At 38.8% G+C, this 23,315-nt stretch overlaps 1 protein-coding gene and 1 pseudogene across 6 annotated transcripts in view; one reads left to right on the top strand and one right to left on the bottom strand.

Annotated features, from left to right (window-relative positions):
- Positions 1 to 23,315, top strand: part of TTC26 (tetratricopeptide repeat domain 26) — a 67,158-nt gene that overhangs the window by 31,457 nt on the left and 12,386 nt on the right. For 4 of the 5 annotated variants that reach the window (XM_011995470.1, XM_011995468.1, XM_011995469.1 and 1 more), the window contains 5 exons: positions 6,384 to 6,458; positions 10,879 to 10,981; positions 12,925 to 12,980; positions 14,423 to 14,476; positions 15,609 to 15,672. In XM_011995470.1, coding sequence (XP_011850860.1) covers positions 6,384 to 6,458; positions 10,879 to 10,981; positions 12,925 to 12,980; positions 14,423 to 14,476; positions 15,609 to 15,672 — 352 coding nt within the window. The remainder of the gene's footprint in view (positions 1 to 6,383; positions 6,459 to 10,878; positions 10,982 to 12,924; positions 12,981 to 14,422; positions 14,477 to 15,608; positions 15,673 to 23,315) is intronic. The other variant, XM_011995472.1, reaches the window with a different exon arrangement.
- Positions 19,013 to 22,915, bottom strand: LOC105550542 (annotated as a pseudogene). The gene is made up of 3 exons (XR_001007743.1): positions 22,890 to 22,915; positions 20,171 to 20,942; positions 19,013 to 19,842 (listed from the first exon to the last, which is right to left on the bottom strand). The product of XR_001007743.1 is annotated as a male-specific lethal 3 homolog pseudogene (transcript).

Genomic DNA, 23,315 nt, shown 5'->3' with positions numbered 1-23,315 from the left:
TTTTTTTTTTTATTTGTATTGGTCTTTTTTTTTTTTTTTGAGACAAGCTCTGGCTGTGTTACCCAGGCTAGGTGGAGTGCAGTGGCTGGATCATGGCTTACAATAACCTCTGCCTTCCAGGTTTGAGTGATCTTTGTGCCTCAGCCTCCCAAGTAGCTGGGGCTACAGATGTGTGCAACTGTGCCCAACTAATTTTTAAAAATTTTTACATAGAGACAGGTCTCACTACATTGCTAAGGTTGGTCTTGAACTCCTGGGCTCAAGTGATCCGCCTGCCTTGGCTTCCCAAAGCACTGAGATTATAGGCGTAAGCCACCGTGCTTGGCCTTTGTATTGGTCTTTTTATATGTTTTGTTAGATTTGCTTCTAGGAACTTGGTATTTTGTATATTATTGTAAATGGTATCTTATTTTAAAATTTCATTTTTTGACTTTTTGTAGTGATGTATAGAACTACAATAGATTTTTTTCAGTTTGAAACCAGTCACTGTTTATTAACTGACCAATTACAAAAATAATCACAGTGGTTACCTTAGTTCATCCTTCTGATATGCCTGTTTATCTGGTCTTCCCTGTTGCCAGCATCTCCACCTTCTACCAAGTGGGAGGTATTTCTCATCATTTCACCTCATGGAGATCATTTGAAGGGCCACAGGAAGTTGTTTGTTTCTTTGAAGTGTTTTCCAACAGTATAGATCTCATGAATCTGATCTTGCATGCAGATGATGACATATTTACTGAGAGATCAAGCAATCAAAGTGTTGTTTGTGAAGGCAATTTGCTTCTTACTGATTTTACCATAACCATGCTTGTAGATCAGTTCATTTACTGACCTCAGGTTTGGATACTCCCATGTAATATATGCTTTTACGGTCCTTATCATGTTAACTAAAGCCTTCTTGAGTTTAACAAAGGTACCACTGAAGATTTGGCAAAGGGAAGGCTTCAGACCGTTGGGCCCACACCATTGATACCTCTGATTCTGATGAGAAATGCCAATTTAGGTTCTACAGCTACATAGAAGTTACCAGCTTTTCTTGCCATCCTAGCCACTGGAGTCTCAGGTCTGTACATCTGCCTGTATTTCTTGTGGTAGTGCTTAACTGTTTCATATAAAAGCCTCTTCCTTGCCTTTTTTTTTTTTTTTTTTGAGAAAGAGTCTAGCTCTGTCATCCAGGCTGGAGTGCAGTGGTGTGATCTTGGCTCACTACAATCTCTGTCTCCTGGGTTAAAGCTATTCTCCTGCCTCAGCCTCCAGAGTAACTGGGATTACAGACATCACCACCATGCCTGACTAATTTTTGATTTTTAGTAGAGATGGGTTTCACCACTTTGGCCAGGCTGGTCTTGAACTCCTGACCTCAAGTGATCCACCCACCTTGGCTTCCCAAAGTGCTAGGATTACAGGCGTGAGCCACTGCACCTGGCCACCTTCTTTCCTTTTGAAGCCTCTTTTGGAAAAACGTCTTTGTCAGGTTCTTAATCTTCAACTCTATGAAAGTCCTTTGCCATGCTTTTCCTTAAGGAGTTCTGGCACAGCTGGAACCCTTTTTTTTTTTTTTTCTTTGACACTTTTCATGGTTCCAGCTGGGAAAGAGTAAGTTCTACAGTAGATTTTTTTAACTGACCTAAGATCGGCTGGGTGTGGTAGCTTATGCCTGTAATCCCAGCACTTTGGGAGCCTGAGGCTGGTGGATCATTTGAGGTCAGGAGTTTGAGACCAACCTGGCCGACATGGTCAAACCCTGTCTCTACTAAAAATACAAAAATTAGCTGAGCATGATGGTGCACGCCTGTAATCCCAGCTACTTGGGAGGCTGAGGCAGGAGAATTGCTTGAACCCAGGAGCTGGAGGTTGCACTGGAGTGCACTGCAGCCTGGGTGACAGAGTGAGACTCTGTTCACATAAAATAAAATAAAACTTTTTTTAAAAATTGACTTTGGATCAATTTAAGAGGTCAATTTAAGAGATCTTGCTAGATTATCTTGTTTTAAGTTACATTAAACAATTTTTTAAAGCAACAAAAATTGTATATATGTATGGTGTACAGCATGTTGTTTTGAAATATGTATACATTGTAGAATGGTCACATCAAGCTAATTAACATATGTATTACCCACATTTTTTTTTGTGGTGAGAACACTTCAAGTCTACTCTGTTAGCAATTTTTAAATATATAATACATTGTCATTAACTAGAAGTCATTGTTGTACAATAGTGTTGTACATTATGTTGTATATAATGTATACTATGTTGTACAATAGATTCATTGAACTTATTCCTCCCCTCCATCTGAAATAATGTATCCTTTGACCAACATCTTCCCAATCTTCACCCTCCTGGCTCCAGGCCCTGGTTACTACTCTTCTACTCTCTGCTTCTACGAGTTCAACTTTTTTAGATTCCACATACAAGTGACATCATGTGGTGGTTGTCTTTCTGTGTCTGGCTTATTTCACTTAACTAATGTCCTTCAGGTTCATTCATGTTGTTGCAAATGATGGAATTGCCTTCTTTTTTAAGGCTGAATAGTGTTAGTTTCATTGTTTATTTACCACATTTTCTTTATTCATTTGTCTGTTGATAGCACTTAGATTACTTCCATATCTTGACTACTGTGAATAACGCTGCAATGAACGTGGGAGTGCAGATACCTCTTTGACATACTGATTTCATTTCCTTTGGATAGATATCCAGTAGTAGGATTGCTGGATCGTATGGTAATTCTATTTTTAATTTTTTGAGGAATCTACATGCTGTTTGTCATAATGGCTACACTACTAATTCACATTCCCACCAACAGTGCACAAGAGTTCCCTTTTCTCGACATCCTTGCCAACTTTTGTAATCTTTTGTGTTTTTGATAATAGCCATTCTAACTGGAATGAGATGATATCACATTGTGGTTTTTATTTGCATTTCCTTGATGATTAGTAGTGCTGAACATTTTTTCATATACCTGTTGGTCATTAGCATGTCATCTTTTGAGAAATCTCTTATTAATCCTAATAATTTAGCTGTAAATCCATTTGTATTTTATATATATGTATATATATAATCATATCATTATTTTGTTTCTTCCTTTCTAATTCTTATAATTTTATTTCTCTCTTATTGCACGACTAGGGCCTCTGGAACATTGCTGAATATTTGAAATATTGTTGTGGCTGGGTGCAGTGGCTCACACTTATAATCCCAGCACTTTGGGAGGCCAAGGCAGGCAGATCATGCAGTCAGGAGTTCAAGACCAGCCTGGTCAACACAGTGAAACCCCGTCTCTACTAAAAATACAAAAATTAGCCGAGCGTGGTGGCATGCACCTGTAGTCCCAGCTACTTGGGAGGCTGAAGCAGGAGAATCGCTTGAATCCGGGAGGCGGAGGTTGCAGTGAGCCAAGATTGCACCACTGCACTCCAGCCTGGGCAACACAGCTAAATACCATCTAAAAAAAAAAAAAATACATATACTTATACATATATATATACACACACACACACGTAAGGTTTTTTGTCTCAAAACAAAAGTTTTTGATGATATTTCATCATTAAGAAATGATATTTCATCATTAAACATGATGTTTAATGTAGATTTAAAAAGATATCCTTTATCAGATTAAGAAAATTCCCTTCCAGTGTTAGTTTGCTAAGAGGTTTCATAAGGATCAGATGTTGAAGTATAACGTCGTGTATTCTTTGTCTATTGAAACGATCATATTTTCCTTTATTCTTGTGGCAAATTATTTGAAGTATTTTCTATTGTTAAATCAAGTTTAGGCTGAACGTGGTGGCTCACATCTGTAATCCCAGCACTTTGGGAGGCTGAGGTGGGGGATCATTTGAGGTCAGGAGTTTGAGACCAGCCTAGACAACACGGTGAAATCCCACCTCTACTAAAAATAGAAAAATTACCCTGGTGTGGTGGTGTGTAGCTGTGGTCCCAGACACTTGGGAGGCTGAGGTGGGAGGATCACTTGGGCCTGGGGGACAGGGGTTGCAGTGAGTCAAGATGGCACCACTGAACTCCAGCCTGGGCAGCAGAGTGAGACCCTGTCTCAAAAAAATAAAAAATTTTAAAAATCAACTTTATACCAGAATAAACCCAGCTTCATCATGGTTCATTCTTCTCTTTACATATCACATATTAGATAGCTATTATTTAATTTGTTGCATCAATACATATTGGTTTGATTGGTTTATAATTTGCTTTTTTGGTATAGTTCTTGTCAGGATTTGGTGCAAAGGTTATCTCAAAGGAAAATGAATTAATTGAAGCAGGTACCATATGTTTCTACTTTCTGGAAGAGTTTGAATAACATTGGCTTTTTCTTAAATGTTTGGTAGAACTTATTGATAAAACTGTCTAGGTTTGGAAGATTTTAAATTACCTAATTCAGTTCCTTTAGTCGTTATAAGACTATGCATGTTTTCTATTTCTTCTTCTGTTATTTTTGGTAAGTTGTATTTTTCTAAAAATTTGATAATTTCATTTACATTTTCACATTTTTTTAGTCTTTTCAAAAACCAACTTTTGTTTTTAATCCTATTATACAACTGTTTTTTTATTTTATTAATTTATGTTCAAGGGGTCCCCAAAAAGTTCATAGAAAATTCCATTTTATCCTTCCTTTGCCATGTAGCTCTTTAGTAGTTCCTGCTGATTGTGGTAAGGGTCTTTCACTAGACTTCCCACCTTGTACTGGTATTGGGCTTTCTTTTTTGTCCTTGTCACCTGGCACAATATGGACACAAAATAGATCGAATGCAGATACAGATATTACAATCCATCTATCCTCTGTTAAGCCAGACATTAAAGAGATTTGCAAAAAATGTAAAACAATAACACTGTTCTCACTAAATTTTTGATTTGATAAATACAGTTTTTTAAAGTAAAAAAAATATGTAAGTCAATTTGTAGTGGGGTTTATTATTGTTATTTTTAAACTTTTTTTTTTTGTTTTTTGAGACGTAGTCTCGCTCTGTCACTCAGGCTGGAGTGCAGTGGTGCGATCTCGGCTCACTGCAAGCTCCACCTCCCGGGTTCACGCCATTCTCCTGCCTCAGCCTCCGAGTAGCTGGGACTACGGGTGCCCGCCACCATGCCCAGCTAATTTTTTGTATTTTTAGTAGAAACGGGGTTTCACCGTGTTAGCCAGGATGGTCTCGATCTCCTGACCTTGTGATCCGCCCGTCTCGGCCTCCCAAAGTGCTGGGATTACAGGCCTGAGCCACCGCGGCTGGCCTATTTTTAAACTTTTAAAAAAATTTGATTGTTTTTATTTTCAGAAATGACAAGTTGCTCTGAAATTGAGACCAAATGTTAATTCCGACATATTTTAAGGCATATTATTACTACCATTTTCGATGAATTGAATACTTAAATTTTTCTGTTTTAATGTCTAATATGATTAAGTATTGAGGGCTATTTGCCACATAAACAAAAATTCTTTGAGATCATTTATAGAGTATAAAAGGGATCTTGAGACCAAAAAGCTTGAAAACTGCTGATGTAACCTAATATTACCCAAAACTTTGGAACTGTACTGTGGACGAGAGAAGAGTGATAGAAAAATTGCTGAGCAGACATGCATTCCCAATTATGAGATCAGGCAGAACGAGTTTGTGATAGTTAGTGAAGAACAATCAAGAATTTAATTATTTTTATCCAGAAAAGCTTAACAACCCACTAACAGAAATAGAAAAGGGATGAAAGGAGGATTTCTTAAAATCTCCTTTCAGATTAAAGAATCAGCCTTAGTTGTTTAACGCTTAGCTCCTTCATCACCTTTGACACTGAAAGAAAAAACTACCTCTACGAGTCTTCAGACGTGAGTATCCCAGTTTTCAAACTTGCTGCTTAGTATAAGTTTCAAGTCACTTAACTTTTTTTTTTTTTTGAGACAGTCTCGCTCTGTCACCAGGCTGGAGTGCAGTGGCACAGTCTTGGCTCACTGCAACCTCCGCCTCCCAGGTTCAAGTGATTTTCCTGCCTCAGCCTCCTTAGTAGCTGGGACTACAGGCGTGTGCCACCACACCCAGCTAATTTTTTTGTATTTTTAGTAGAGACGGGGTTTTACCATGTTGACCAGGATGGTCTCGATCTCTTGACCTTGTGATCCGTCCCCTTGGCCTCCCAAAGTGCTGGGATTACAGGCATGAGCCACTGTGCCCAGCCCAAATCACTTAACTTTTATAAGCCTCATTGTTTTCATTTATTATTGCCCTCATTTGAAAATGTGGGTAATAATAATTACATTGACCTAGAGTCATGAGGATCAAATGAAATAGCTTGTTAAATTCTTTGTAAATTATAAACCATTGTGTCAATATGTGGTATAAGAACTATACACTTGTCATTTTCATAAGCCTTTCTTTTTTAAATTTCAGGCAGAACTCAAAAGCTTGATGGACAACACTTCTTCATCCTTTGAATTTGCTAAAGAACTCATCAGGCACAATCTGGTGAATAACGATTTGCCATCTTGACTGACTTCAGTCCTACTCTGCTTTGGTATATCACAGCGATTAGAAAGATGAATAAAAGGAGAAGCCCCAGCAAATAATGCTTTACTCCAAGGGAACACCTCCTCACTGTGGAGGAGATAAGTTTTAAAGTACTAGTCTGTTTCCTTAAGGAAGTCCTTGTTGGGAGAACAGGAATATATTTAATATTTGGAAAGAAGCACAAGGCAGTGTAGATCCAGGTGTCTGTTTTTTGGGGAAAGACAAAGGAACATATCCCCCTGTGGTTTAAAATAAATGGCAAATATTTTTGCATCTTTGAAGGATGGCTGAGATTTAGAGAGTTCATTCTAGTCAAGGACATGGAGCTAGAATGAGGGTGACATATGTAAACGATTGTGAGCAGATTTATCTTACTAGAACAGTAAATTTGTACTGGGGAATAGCAGACACTCAAACTGGATGGGTGGTTGGGTTTAGGGCTAGATTATGATTCTATCAACCATGTAATATAGTGAGATGCAGAACAGCTGCTCTCAATTCAGATACCTGGGAACACTGGGCAAATCAACTAATACTACTGAGATTCTTCATCCAAAAGTGGCAATAATAATAACTATGCTTTTTCCCTCTGATTTCTCTATTCCTTTTTGTAGTACCAATTCTTCCAGTAAACCACAGCTGTTTTAGATTCTCCCCTTCTCTTTATCTCCAGTACCTATTCAGTTACTAAATCCTATTCTCTTCTTGCTGGCAATGTCTTATATTTACTCCATTTCGTCTCTAATTCAGGCCTCCATCACAGATACAGTTTTATTTGGATAGTTTCTACTATGAGTTTCTGCATCTAATCTTTTAACTTTAAATTTAGTTTCTAAATAGAAGCCAGATTAATTTTTCTGGAGCATTATGGGTTATATGGTAGTCTGGAATTTAAGCTTGGAGAAAGATAAAGACTTGAGAATAAATTTAGGAGTTATTGTAAGAGTATTGACAGATTAATATGGAAGGTTTTCAATTGCTGAAGTTAAATAAATATTGTAGAAAGGATTAAAAACAGAAAAATATGGTTCCAAAATAGCATCTGTATTTATGAGACTGGAGGAAGGAGTATCAACAAATGAGACAAGAAAGGGCAAACAAGAAGCAGCATCTAGATAATGTAATGTCATTTACAACTGCACATTTTAATCACCTGGGAGGCTTTTGAAATTAATGATGCATGGGCCCCACCCCCAGGGAATCTTATTTAATAGTTGGTCTGGAGCCCAGCTATCAGTTTTTTTTTTTTAAAGCATCCCAGGTGGATATAATATACAGCTATGGTAAAGAAACACTATATGAATATATGACTGAAAGGAACATGAAATAGGGATAATTCTTAGAGAGTGGGATTAGAAAGAGAAGTAAGAATATGGAAATTTTTCTTTCTTAATACTTTAAGTTTTTTTTTTTTTTTTTGGAGATAGAGTCTCGCTCTGTCGCCCAGGCTAGAGTGCAGTGGCTGGATCTCAGCTCACTGCAAGCTCCACCTCTTGGGTTTACTCCATTCTCCTGCCTCAGCCTCCCGAGTAGCTGGGACTACAGGCGCCCGCCACCTTGCCCGGCTAATGTTTTGTATTTTTTAGTAGAGACAGGGTTTTACCATGTTAGCCAGGATGGTCTCTATCTCCTGACCTCGTGATCCGCCCGCCTCGGCCTCCCAAAGTGCTGGGATTACAGGCTTGAGCCACCACGCCCGGCCAATACTTTAAGTTTTTTCCAGTGAACACATATTACTTTTATATATTTTTTTAAACCTGAAAAATATCAGGGCAATATAAGTGGTTGTTAAAAAACATCAACTTTTGAAGTTAGATTTGAGGTCAAAATCAAGTTCTACCATGTACTTGCTTTGTGACTTTGGGTAAATCACTTAACATTGCTGAATCTGTGTTCTCATGTGTAGAATAGGGAAAATGAAAGTACTTATTTTGACCGGGTGCAGTGGCTCATGCCTGTAATCCTAGCATTTTTGGAGGCCAAGGCGGGCGGATCACAAGGTCAGGAGTTCAAGACCAGCCTGACCGACATGGTGAAACCCCCACCTCTACTAAAAATACAAAAATTAGCAGGTCATGCTGGTGCACACGCCTGTAATCCCAGCTACTCAGGAGGCCAAGGCAGGAGAATCGCTTGAACCCGGGAGGCAGAGGTTGCAGTGAGCCGAGATAGCACCACTGCACTCCAGCCTGGGCGACAAAGCAAGACTCCATCTCAAAAAAAAAAAAAGTACTTATCTTGCTTTTTTTGTGAAGATTAAATGAGGTAATGTGTAAGGTGCTTCACACAGTATGCATTTAGAAAATGGCATTGATAGGCAGGGCGCGGTGGCTCATGCCTGTAATCCCAGCACTTTGGGAGGCCGAGGCAGGCAGATCACAGGGTCAGGAGATCGAGACCATCCTGGCTAACGCGGTGAAACCCTGTCTCTACTAAAAATACAAAAATTAGCCAGGCGTTATGGCGGACGCCTGTAGACCCAGCTACTCGGGAGGCTGAGGCAGGAGAATGGCTTGAACCTGGGAGGCAGAGCTTGCAGTGAGCCAAGATCGCGCCACTGCACTCCAGCCTGGGTGACAGAGAGAGACTTCGTCTAAAAAAAAAAAGAAAAAATGGCGTTGTTGTTATTATTGTTATCTTGTAGGCATCCGTGTCAAAACTGCAGACACATCATGGAGCAAGAGGACAGAAAAGTCCATTGAATTTGGCTAAAGAGATGAATTTGTGACTCCTGAGAGTGAGTTTATTCGTATGCTGAGAGCAGAAGCCAATGTTTTGAGAGGTTAAGGAGTGAGAAGATGAGAAGAAAGTAGAAGCAGTAAGCCACATACTTTTGAAGTGTGGCATTGAAAGAAAAGAGAAAAATAGGGCACTATCTAGAGGAAACAGTGGGACCAAGTGGAAGATTTTTCAAGAGAACAAAAACCCCTTATGTGTGTTTAAAGTTGAGAAGTAGGACCAGGACTTTGGGAAGACTGAGGGTACAATAATTAAAGGGGAAAAGAGGTCCAGATGGAGTTAGAAGTCCATGGGATCAAGAAGACAGGTGAATGAATTAATCTTGGCAAAAGAAGGGAATATCTCAAAGAGGAAACAAAAAAGATCACTAGATAGATATTTTGGGGTTGAGAGAAGAGATTATGTAGTTCATGCTGGATGACCTTGCTTTCTGTGCATTTATTTGTGAAACAGTTTGCTACATTCCATACACTATGCCAGGCTCTAGAAATACAACAGTACGCAAAATAACTTGTCCTTTCATGGATTTTTTTTTTTTGTTTTGATTTCTTAGCTTATCTCTGTAATACTTATTAGCACCTGATAACATATTTATTTGTTTGCTTTATGGAGGTCTGTCCCCACTTGAATAGTCTGTGGTGACAAGGTAGTGGCCTGTTCCTGCTATAACTCCCGTGCTTGTTACAGTAGTGGGCATAGGGTACATGCTAATGAATGTTTACTAAATTAATTCAATGAAACACTGAAATACGTGCCACATATTTAGCCCACTTTAGCTCATTTAATCCTCATAAGAACCTGAAAGGTAGCCATTACTAATGCCATTTAGAGATGAGGAAACAGGCTCAGAAAGGATATATAAGTCCCTTCATGGAGTTTTTGATGTAGAATGTCTGTCTAGAAGTTTTGTTAATTATTGGGTACTTTAGGAGTTTTCTGCAGTTCTTATGGAGAGGAAAAGAGATGTACACAATAAGGGTTATGCTTTTATTCTATTTCTCATAGTTATTATAATTTTATTTTTTCAAATTTTTAATTTAAATTTTTGTGGGTATACAATATGTGTATATTGTTATAATTTAGATCATGGCTTTCTTCCAACGAAGTCAAGGTCATGTATATAAATAGAGCTTCAAAAATATATTCATCCTTTCAAAAAATAACTGAGTGCTGACTATACTAGTCACAGTTCTAGAGGCTAGGAGTACACAGTAAATGCAAAGTTCCTTGCCATATGGAGCTTATATTCTGGTGGATGTAATAGATAAACAGATAAAGAAATATACAATGAAATAAAGATGTAAGTGCTATGAATAAAAAAGGGCAAGGGTTTAGAGAGAGTGATAATGGAGGTAGGTTTTATATAGGGTTAAAAATAAAATGTTTAGTTATGACAAGGCTGTTAAGAAGGATCAAAAGCAGAGAGGAAGGAAAAGAAGAGAGAAGGTAAGAAGCATGCGGATTAGGTAGGCAATAATAAATTCCGCCAATAGTAAAAGTTCTCAATATATCAACTGATTCCCAGTACTATTTTAGTTGAATATCATGAACCCAGTTATATGTGCCAGCTCCTTAAACATTGTCACTAAGAAATATATACATAATTATTGCCATAAGAGCATGATTTCTATATCTCTAGGTTGTTTTCCGAGGAGGTGAAGGGGCTTTGCAGGTTTTACCTCCCCTAGTTGATGTCATTCCTGAAGCTAGGCTAAACTTGGTGATTTACTACCTTCGTCAAGGTAAGAAAAATTTGTCCTAGTCTTACTTACAATGAGGTATTTTAGAGTAGTTAATTATGTCTGATGGAACTATTTACTTCACTTTTTAAATCCATACTTCCAAAAATATATTTGCAACAAGTTCATAGAACAAGTTTATTGGTGGTTATTTGTTGTGCCTTTTTTTATCCTCTTTCCTCTTCTGTCGCTTCCTACCTTCTTCTCCCTCATTCTGTTTTTTCTTTTTTCCTTTCATTTTTCTGTACTTTATTCTCTATCCATTCTTTCTTTTTCATTGTTTTTCCTCCCCTTCCCTTATAGTTCTTTTTTCTTTTTCTAGTTTCCCCTGTTGCATAATGTACATTCACATTTTCTTGTGTCTTTTGAAAAAAGTATTAACTGTTTCTTATTTGCTTTGATTGTCTGCCTTTGTTTCTTTGTATCCCAGGCTGCTTATAAGAAATACTATTATTCAAAGAGGATATGATATTTATTGCCCCTAAGTAAGATTACAATTGTTAGACAAACGCCTGAAGCAGCCTTTTCTAACAGCTGTGAGTACAGGGTAGCAGCCACCATGCATTTGTGGTGGCATTTGGTCATGGGCCCTGCAGTTACAATGTGGGCCTTTTTAGGTGCATGGTAGAAACCAACCAGGACAACATATTCCTCATGGAGGAAAATTTATTTATTAAAATAAGAATATGAACTTACAAACCGTCCTATTTTATTTTATTTATTTATTATTATTCTTATTATTTTGAGACAGAGTCTCACTATGTCGCCCAGGCTGGAGTGCAGTGGCATGATCTCCGCTCACTGCAACTTCTCCCTCCCTGGTTCAAGCGATTCTCCTGCCTCAGCCTCCCGAGTAGCTGGGATTACAGGCGTGCGCCACTGTGCCTGGCTAATTTTTGTACTTTTAGTAGAGATGGGGTTTTGCCATGTTGGTCAGGCTGGTCTTGAACTCCTGATCTCAGGTGATCCGCCTGCCTTGGCCTCCCAAAGTGCTGAGATTACAGGTCTGAGCCACCGTGCCCAGCCTCTATTTTATTTATTTATTTATTTTTAATTTAATTTAATTTTTTTTTTTTCAGACGGAGTCTCGCTCTGTCGCCCAGGCTGGAGTGCAGTGGCCAGATCTCAGCTCACTGCAAGCTCCGTCTCCCGGGTTCACGCCATTCTCCTGCCTCAACCTCCCGAGTAGCTGGGACTACAGGCGCCCACCACCTCGCCCGGCTAGTTTTTTGTATTTTTGTAGTAGAGACGGGGTTTCACCGGGTTAGCCAGGATAGTCTCGATCTCCTGACCTCGTGATTCGCCCGTCTCGACCTCCCAAAATGCTGGGATTACAGGCTTGAGCCACTGCACCCGGCCCGCCTCTATTTTATATAAAAGCAAAAAGAAATATGTTTTGGACAAGAATGAAATAAACAGCATATATATTTTATAAATTATTTTTATTATGGAAAATTTCAAACGTAGACAAAAATAAATAGTACAGTAAACACCCAAATACTCACCTTGGATTCAGCACTTTTCAAGATATTTCCAGTCTTCTTTTTTCATTCAGCACCTCTTTTCTGTTCCTGAAATATTTTAAAGCAAACCTCAGACTTCATGTCATTTAATTCCTATATACTTAATATATATATATATATATCTTTTTTTAAAAAATTGTTGCTTTTCTTATCAATGCCATTGGCATAGAATGCCTCATCCATGTTCTTAGCTTCAACAATTTTTAAGGTACTTCATGGCTTAATATGAGTTTTCTAAGGATATTTGATTTGGTTATTTTTAGCATAACTACTCAACACCGAATATGGAGAGTTAGAAGACGGATAAAACAGATCATGTTTCCATGAATATTTAAGTACTGAAGGATCTTATCTTTTGGGAGGGACTGCTTCAGAAGGGTTTTCTGGAATACAGACTAGTATAATTACTTTGTTGTATTTCAGATGATGTACAAGAAGCTTATAACTTAATTAAGGATCTGGAACCTACTACTCCTCAGGTAACTGAGAATGTTTTACATTTTTACTAACCAAGTTCTGCTAAAAGTGGAACTTCAGAAATCTAGTTGGAAGTCATATTAGAGAAGATTAGGCAGACTCCTGCTTGTAGAATACCAGGAAAAGACCATATGTATTCATTTAGGAATGCTATATGCGACTTGCGATATGAGAATGAATGTTCTGGGCTTTTTCATGTTTTTAAACTCCCTTGTGTGTAGTCATTTTGTCAAAAAGGGTAAAGAAATTTGGAAAATTCCTTTAGTGTTTGGAAATATGAAAATTTAGAATTCTGATGAAACTAACAACTAGATACATGCAATTATTTCATAAATTGTCTATAACTTGTCTTTCTTCCCCATTGAATTGTTAACTCCTTATAGTCAGGGACTGTGTCTATATTGTATCTCTAACACTGTGTACATGAAGTACATAGTAAACATTCCATTTATTGAATGAAGGACTGACGAAAATATTTCCAGACCCCATGAAGTTTAAACAGGTATATTTCTCAAGTATATTAAAAGATTCAGCTTCTTTCATGCTGTTCTGTGTGTGAGCTCTCTTAAATGAAAGATTGATAACGCTGCTCGCTAGGGAGGGTATCTATTAAAGAATTGAACCAAGTCTGAAAAAAGGGATACAAGTGAGGCCTCAAGACTCCAAAAGAGAGAATACCTTATAAATGGACATCAGAGGACACTTTTATTTTTTTTTTAGCAAAAGGATTACTAGCAAAGAAAAGTAACTATAACATTGGAAAGGGGCCAGGAGTGGTGGCTTACGCCTGTAATCCCAGCACTTTGGAAGGCTGAGGCAGGTGGATCACCTGAGGCCCAGATTTCGAGACCAGCCTAGCCAACATGGCAAAACCCCGTCTCTACTACAAATACAAAAAAATTAGCCAGGCGTGGTAGCTGAGGCCTGTAATCCCAGCTACTAGGGAGGCTGAGGTAGGAGAATTGCTAGAACCCTGGGGGTGGAGGTTGCAGTGAGCTGAGATCGCACTACTGTACTCCAGCCTGGGCGACACAGCAAGACTCGGTCTCAAAAAAATTGGAAAGGGAAAATAATGTATATGATTTGGTCACAGACAGTGGCAGTGGTTGAGAAGGTACTAAAAATTATTATATCAACATTTTACTTCTTCTTCCATAGAATTTAAATGAAATGAAACTTACCTCCTAGAGCTTCCCTTGAATTATTTTTGCTTAAGGTTGAGAATTTACAAATATGGTAAATTTTGTTATATAGATTCTTGGCTGCTGGAAACTAAATGAGTGACTCCTAATTCTTTCATTCAAGCCAGGGATAGAACAGAGAAAAGTAACTATAGGTAATCTTTGATAATTTATATAAAATATTGAGTTAATGCAAGGAGTTAATTTGAAAATAATCTCATAGCTCCACATTCATCTTAATCAGTGTTATTCCATATTTCTAGGAGTATATTCTCAAAGGAGTGGTCAATGCAGCCCTTGGCCAGGAAATGGGTTCAGTGAGTATGAAATCACTGATAGGTGGGAACTGAACAATGAGATCACTTGGACTCGGGAAGGGGAACATCACACACCGGGGCCTATCATGGGGAGGGGGGAAGGGGGAGGGTTGCATTGGGAGTTATACCTGATGTAAATGATGAGTTGATGGGTGCTGACGAGTTGATGGGTGCAGCACACCAACATGGCACAAGTATACATATGTAACAGACCTGCACGTTATGCACATGTACCCTAGAACTTAAAGTGTAATAATAATAAGAAGAAGAAGAAATCACTGATAATCTGTAGGTTGCAAAGTTATAGGTGTGTGGAAGAGAACAAAATGACTATCAAAGTACAAGCAGCAATAGGCTCTCCTGTAGCTCCTTTTACTTCTCCATATCCCCCAATCCAGACTCCATTGTGAAAAGAATGTTGTGTTATTTAGAGACAAAAAAAAAAAAACTTATAACCCTAAAGACTCCTGCTTTCTTAAAAGGGTCCAATTTTTAAATAGCAAGTTATTTAATAAACTTAAAAATCATTGTGCAACTTCATTCTTATTTGCAGGGACTTTTTTTTAACTTCCGTATATCTGTAATTTTGACATCTGTAAAGTGAGGAAAATTATTTCTCTGGAGAAGTTAGTTTTATAAACACCAAAACACTGTCTAAAATTGCTCTTATCCATCTTAATGTAGCATTCTTTGTTCTTTTTGGAACAAACTGGGATATGAATAAATCTTTTTATCTCAAGTGCATTCTGCAGTGCCTTGTATAATAGATAGGCAGCAAATATTTATTAAATAAATGAGTTTAATAAATACTGCTTGTTATATCTATAGCTCCTGTTCCAAGGTCTGATATATGGTAAAAGAACAATAGATATTTGTAGAATGATTGAGTTCATTTAATGAAGTTTTAGGATAGAATTTAAGGATTTGGTTATTTTTCTTCTTTTCTTCCCGTCCCTGCACAGGTTTTAATTCAGTTTCGGGTCTAGTTGTTATGTTAATGAGAATTAGCATTGTTTGGGGCAATATTTAAAACAAGAGTATATGTTAAATCCTGACAAATGTGTTAGAACCATAAAGTATGATAAAAATATTTTTACCTTATTCCTCTATATCAGCTCAGTTTGTTTTTCAGAGGGATCATATGAAAATTGCCCAGCAGTTCTTCCAGTTGGTGGGAGGATCAGCTAGTGAATGTGGTATGTCTGAAATCTGGACTTACGATCCGCTTTATAATTGGAATGGGGCATATATTGACTGTGAAGTTTGATTCTCTCTCTAGGGATGTATCTATTAGGCTTCACATTATAAAGTGGGAGGTCAGAAATAAGAAAGAATATTGGAATTGGTTCTTCTCAACGTCTCAGCGAAAGTGGGATCGGAGAATAAATAAAGGAGAGTAAATGTGCTGTTTTGTTCCTGAGAGTTTTAAAACTTTGAATCAGTTTTAGATATAAGATGTTATTTTTTACTGAGTTTTCAAGAGCTCTTTTGAGCATTAACTTTTGTCACATTCTGGTAGGTCATTTGCCTTTAAACTTTGCCTATGATATTTTTTTCCATATAAAAATATTAAAACCAGCCAGTCATGCTGGCTCAGGTTTGTAATCCCAGCACTTTGGGAGGCTGAGGCTGGCAGATGGCTTGAGCCCAGGAGTTCAGGACCAGCCTGGGCAACATAGGAAGACCTCATCTCTACAAATCACAATTAAAAAATTAGCCAGGTGTGGTGGCACATACCTACGGCCCCAGCTACTTGAGAGGCTGAGGTGTCAGGATTGCCTGAGCCCAGGAAGTTGAGGCTGCAGTGAGCCATGATTACACCACTGCATTCCAGCCCGGGCAACAGAGTGAGACCCCCATCTCAAATATGTATACACCATACAACCAATACTACAGAAATTCAAAGAATCACCAGAGGCTCCTATGAGCAATGATATGCCAATAAATTGGAAAACCTGGAAGAAATGGATAAATTCCTAGACACATACAACCAACCAAGATTGAACCATAAAGAAATCCAAAACCTGAGCAAACCAGTGACAAGTAATGAGATCGAAGCCATAATAACAAGATTCCCAGTAAAGAAAAGCCCATGACCCGTTGGCTTCACTGTAGAATTCTACCAAACATTTAAAGAAAAATTAATACCAATCCTACTCAAACTATTCCAAAAAAGAAAGGAGGAGGGAATATTTCCAAACACATTAAGACCAGTATTTCCCTGATAACAAAACCAAAGACACATCAAAAAAAGAAAACTAAAGTCCAATATCTCAAATGAAGACGGATGAAAAAATTGTCAACGAAATATTAGCAAACAGAATTCAACAACATATCATTCATCGTGACCAACTGAGATTTATTCCAGGAATGCAAGAATGGTTCAACATATGCAAATCAAGGGGTACATCATAGCAGCAGAATGAAGGGCAAAAACCATATGATCATTTCAATTGATGCTGAAAAAGCATTTGATTAAATTCAACATCCCTTTATGATAAACCCCCCCCAAAAACAACTGAGTATAGATGGAACATACCTCAAAGCAATAAAATCCACATATGACAGACCCACTGCTAGTATCATATTGAATGGGGAAAGTGGAAAGCCTTTCCTCTAAGATCTGGAACAAGACAAGGATGCCCACTTTCACCACTGTTATTCAACATAGTACTGGAAGTCCTAGCTAGTAATCAGACAAGATAAAGAAATAAAGGACATCTGAATTGAAAAGGAAGAAGTTAAATTATCCTTGTTTGCAGATGATATGATCTTATATTTGGAAAAACCTAAAGACTCCACCAAAAAACTATTAGAACTCATAAGCAAATGCAGTAAAATTGCAGGATACAAAACCAACAAACAAAAATCAGTGACATTTCTACATGCCAACAGCAAACACTGTGAAAATCAAAAAAGTAATCCCATTTATAATAGCTACCAATAAAATTAAATACTTAGGAATTAACCAAAGTAGTGAAATATCTCTACAATAAAAGCTATAAAACATTGATGCAAGAAGTTGAAGAGGCTGGGCATGGTGGCTTACGCCTGTAATCCCAGCACTTTGGGAGGCCGAGGTGGGCAGATCACGAGGTCAGGAGATCGAGACCATCCTGGCTAACACAGTGAAACCCCCGTCGCTACTAAAAATACAAAAAATTAGCCAGGCATGGTGGTGCGCACCTGTAGTCCCAGCTACTCGGAGGCTGAGGCAGGAGAATGGCGTGAACCCAGGAGGCGGAGCTTACAGTGAGCCGAGATCACGCCACTGCACTCCAGCCTGGGCAACAAAGCGAGACTCCGTCTCAAAAAAAAAAAAAAAAGAAGTTGAAGAGGACACACAAAAAAGGAAAGATATTCCATGTTCATAGATTAGAAGAATCAATATTGTTAAAATGTTCATACTACCCAAAGCAATCTACAAATTCGATGCAATCCCTATGAAAATACCAGTGATATTCTTCATAAAAATAGAAAAAACAATCCTAAAATTTATACAGAACCACAAAAGAACAGAATAGCCAAAGCTGTCCTGAGCAGAAAACAAAACTGGAGGAATCACTGTACCTGACTTCTAATTATACCTCAGAGCTATAGTAACCAAAACAGCATGATACTAGCATAAACACAGACACATAGACCAATGGAGCACATTAAGAGAACCCAGAAATAATCCATACATTTACAGTGAACTCATTTTTGACAAAGGTGCCAAGAACCTCTGGGGAAAGGACAGTCTCTTCAATAAATTGTGCTGGGAAAACTGGAGTTCTATATGCAGAAGAATGAAACTAGACTCCCATCTCTCACCCTATACAAAAATCAAATCAAAATGGATTAAAGACTGAAATCTAAGACCTCAAATAAGGAAAATTCTACAAGAAAACATTGGGGAAACTCTCCAGGACATTGGTGTGGGCGAAGACTTCTTTTTGTGTTGTTTTTGTTTTTGTTTTCTTTCAAACAAGATAGGCTTTATTTAGATCACTAAAACTAACATTTTACAGACAGGTAACCATAACATTACACAGCAAAGTATAGCTGTAAAATCTCAAACAAGAAAGGCAATGCTTTCTTTAGATCACCAAAAATAATGTTTCACAGAGAGGGAACTGTTAGAAGCAAATGTATAGCTGCAAATTTTCTTTTGCCATCAATATCGAGTTCCTCTAACACACTTTGAGACTACTTTGTGGTTTCCAAGTACAAACTAAACCTTGTTGGACAGAGTTGCCCAGCTTCATCAAAAGAATGAAACCAATTTGCAAAAAAAATTTTATTTAATGCTAGCAAATAACAAAATAATGTGGTTTTCGCTAATGAACTGCAATGTCTATTGAAATAGCCTAACCTATGTATGCTTCCACAAACATTTCACTGTGAACCCAGTTGCTTTTTTCCTGCTATCACAGATGGCCTACACAGTAGCAAGTGTTGTGTCAGAGCACTATAGGCACCCAGGAAACAATTCCTAACAGAATAACTACAGTATGTGGGCATCTCAAACAACAGGGCCCACCTCTGTCAGAGCCCTCACGTGGGCATTGTGTTTGTGCTCTGGGTAAAGACCCACCACCTTGATAGTTGTTCATCTGGAACCCAGAGCACCAAGCTAGACAGAGGAGTTGTTCTTACAGAACCATCAACATTGTAATAAATAGCCCGGAGATTCTTGCTGTGTAATGCACCTCACAGGAAGTGACATAAGCTGACTCTAGGAAAAAGTAATCACAGTATTCTGCTAAAAAACCTCAAATAGAGATCAAAGTGCTTCAATAAAGCCTTCAGATTTTTCTCAGAAAAGGACATCTTTCCAAGAATTTCTGGAAGTTTTACAAACAATTGCAGCAAATGTTATGCCCCGTAAATGTAACAGGTGGAAGCGACTGGTCACCTGGTGGGTAATTATCAGGCATAAGCTTCTAGGATAGGACCTCGTTCATTTCATTAGTTTTTCTCCTTTCAAAGCCAGCGAACACTGCACTTCCTTCCTTGCTAGGAGTCCGAGGAATAGGTGAAGACGATCTGCTGTGCACAGGTGTCTTCTTTTCCAGGTGCAGAAACAGCTTGGGTATGCTGGCGGATGTGTGCTGCTGCTGGCCCTTGGGCTGAGGTGAGGTGCTGCTGTCAGAAAGTCTGTCACAGTTGGTGGTGTGGCTCATAGACCGCCTCGGAGACTGCAATGCTTCCAACTCAGCTTTGTGCCTTTTGGGGGTGTCTGGTTCACTAATGGTTGGCTGACTCTCTGTGGACTGTGGCATGGATGAATTCAACAAAGACAGGCTGGGAGAGAGTTCCTCCTGGATCGTATTAGGGTTTGTGGCAATTTCCTTAATTAGAAAAAAAAACATGGATGAAGTCACCTTTTTTTGTTTTTGTTTTTGTTTTTTTGTGTTTTTTGAGATGGAGTCTCGCTCTTGTCACCCAGGCTAGAGTGCGGTGGTGTGATCTTGGCTCACTGCAACCTCTGCCTCCTGGGTTCAAGCGATTCTCATGCCTCAGCTTCCTGAGTAGCTGGGGATTTCAGGCTCCTGCCACCATCCCCGGCTAATTTTTGTATTTTTGGTAGAGGTGGGGTTTCGCCATGTTGGCCAGGCTGGTTTCCGACTCTTGGCCTCAGGTGATCTATTCACCTCGGCCTCCCAAAGTGTTGAGATTACAGGCGTAAGCCACCGCACCTGGCAAAGTCACCTTTTTATACTGAGCTTGTTCATAAGGATAGAGTAAAACCAACAGTAGAGTGTAATCAAAGGTTATTCTTAATCCATCCACCATGTCCTTACAAAGGTCAACATTCTTTTCTTCTGGGATATAATGCACGTTCCTACTGGCATGTGGCATAGCATGATGGTGACGAGGCCTCTCATTGGCTGAAAAGGCTGCATTGAGAGCAAAATGCTTCCAAGATCATTATGATGTTGGTCTGGCATGAAAGTTTCACTAACCATTTCCTTCTGTTAATGTAATAATAATCATCCTCCTGCTACTTCAGAACTTCAGGAATTTCTGTAGTTACTGTTGTTTCTTCCATTTCTCTTTTTGTTTGAAGCTCTGGTTCTTCTTTCACTTCAGTCTTTTCTTCAGTATCACTTTCTTCACTTATTTCTTCACACTTTGCTGCTGTCAGAGGAACTGCTTAATGAGTTTTCATCATTTTCGTCTTTTTCGTCAATGAGGAGGCTTTTAAGCAGAATCAACACCAGGCAACCTGCAGCACTTCTTTCTTCCTGTGCTCCTCAGGCGAGCTACAGCTTTTCTTGCCAATTTATGCTGTATTCTACGATTTTCTTCGGTATCATGAAGCACATGATCTTCGGCCGCCCATTGATCCCAGCTTCTGTTCCAGCCATTAAAATAGATCAGATATTCTGGGATCTTTCTGCCTTTTTTGTCTTTCCCAACAATAACAATCTGGTTCTGACAGCAGGGCTTCCCACGGGAGCCCACCTGGCACTGGGCCACACTGGAGGAGAGATTTAACACAAAGACAGAAACCCCAGTCCAGAGGCCTCCTCCACTGGCTGCCCACGTTGGCTTCAGGGGATGCAAACAGTAACAACAGAGCACACATGAGGTTCCCAACCATTTGTGAGTGACCTGGCCCAAAGATTTCTTGAGTAATACCACACAAACACAGGCAGCCAAAGCAAAAATGGACAAATGGGGTCACATCAAGTCAAAAAAGCTTCTTCACAGCAAAGGAAACAATCAACAAAGTGAAGTGACAATCCACAGAATGGAGAAAATATTTGCCATCTGACAAGGGATTAATAATCAGAATATAGAAGGAGCCCAGACAACTCAATAGGAAAAAAATCTAACAATCCAATTTGAAAATGGGCAAAAACTCTGAACAGACATTTCTTAAAAGGAGACATACAAGGCTGGGTGCCGTGGCTCACGCCTGTAATCCCAGCACTTTGGGAGGCTGAGGCCGGTGGATCACCTGATGTCAGGAATTTAAGACTAGCCTGGCCAACGTGGTGAAACCCCGTCTCTACTAAAAATACAAAAAATTAGCTGGACATGGTGGTGGCGCCCGTAATCCCAGCTACTCAGGAGACTGAGGCAGAGGAATCACTGGAACCCAGGAGGCAGAGGTTGCAGTAAGCCGAGGTCACGCCATTGCACTCCAGTCTGGGCAACAAGAGTGGAACCCCGTCTCAAAAGAAAGAAAAGACATACAAATGACAAATGGATGTATGAAAAGGTGTTCGACATCACTGATCATCAGAGAAATGCATCACTGTTGGTGGGAATGTAAATTAGCACACCCACTGTGGAGAACAGTTTGGAAGTTCCTCAAAACACCAAAAATAGGATGACCATATGATACAGAAATCTCACTGCTAGATAAATACCCAAAAGAAAGGAAATCAGCGTATCAAAGAGATATTTGCGCAACAATGTTTATTGCTGCACAATTCAAAATAGCAGAAATTTGGAAGCACCCTAAGCATCCATCAACAGATGAAGGAATAAAGAAAATGTGGTACATATACACAGTGGAATACTTACTATTCAGCCATAAAAAGGATGAGATGAGATGAATGAGTTGAGATCCTGTCATTTGCAACAGCATGGATGGAATTGGAGGACATTATGTTGAGTGAAATAAGCCAGGCACAGAAAGACACACTTTTCACTTATTTGTGGGAGCTAAAAAATATTAAAACACTTGAACTCTTGGAGATAGAGAGTAGAGTGATGGTTAGCAGAGCCTGGGAAGGGTAGTGGAGTGGGAGGACAGTGAGGATGGCTACAAAAAAAAAAAATAGAATTAATAGGATCTAGTATTTGATAGCACAACAGAGTGACTACAGTTAACAATATAATTTATTATACATTTCAAAATAACTAGAAAAGTATAATTGGATTGTTTGTAACACAAAGAAGGAATAAATACTTGATGTGATGGATACCCCATTTACCCTGATGTGATTATTATGCATTGTATGCCTGTATCAAAATATACTGGATGTCCATATGCAGTATGGATATATGGACTACATACCCACAAAAATTTAAAACAAATAAAGTAGATTAATAAAAAATATTAAAACCATTTTTAATTAAGTTTTTCTTTTCTATAGTGATTACTTGCATGGGTATTAAGCTTAGAAAATGCTTTCTTTCTGCCACAGTTATATAATAGTCACCTATATTGCCCACTAGTAGTCTTAAAACTTCATTTTTGTGATTAAAGTATTTCATCAGCCAAGATTCAGTGAAAGATTTGAGAAAGGGGTATAAAAAGAGATGCTAGCTAGCCAGCATGAACCAATATGGTGCTGCCTGTACTGGTTGTCTATGTCTGGCATCTATTCTGAGTAACAGTGTTCATGCTGAACTGAAAATTATATTAAATATTTTTATCACTCCTGGACATTCACAAATGTTTCACCAATACCAGTTATTGCGTACTATTTTCCCCATTTCATTCATTCATTCATACAATAAAAATTTATTGAGCTGTTGAGGATACAGCAGTAAACAAACAAAACTCCCAACCATTGTGGAACTTAAGTCTAGTAGGGCAGATGGACTAGAAACAATATATAGTGGCCGGGCGCTGTGGTTCATGCCTGTAATCCCAGCACTCTGGGAGGCCGAGACAGGCGTATCACGAGGTCAGGAGATCGAGACCAGTCTGGCCAACATGGTGGAACCCCATCTCTACTAAAAATACAAAAATTAGCCAAGTGTGGTGCGTGCCTGTAATCCCAACTACTCAGGAGGCTGAGGCAAGAGAATCGCTTTAACCCAGGGCGCAGGTTGCAATGAGCCAAGATCACACCACTGTACTTCACCCTGGGCAACACAGCAACACTCTGTC

Source organism: Mandrillus leucophaeus, unplaced genomic scaffold (genome assembly GCF_000951045.1).
Source record: "Mandrillus leucophaeus isolate KB7577 unplaced genomic scaffold, Mleu.le_1.0 Scaffold49, whole genome shotgun sequence".
In the NCBI taxonomy this organism is placed as follows: Eukaryota; Metazoa; Chordata; class Mammalia; order Primates; family Cercopithecidae; genus Mandrillus; species Mandrillus leucophaeus.
Note: the sequence above shows the minus strand (reverse complement) of the source record. Positions and strands in the feature narration are given on the sequence as shown.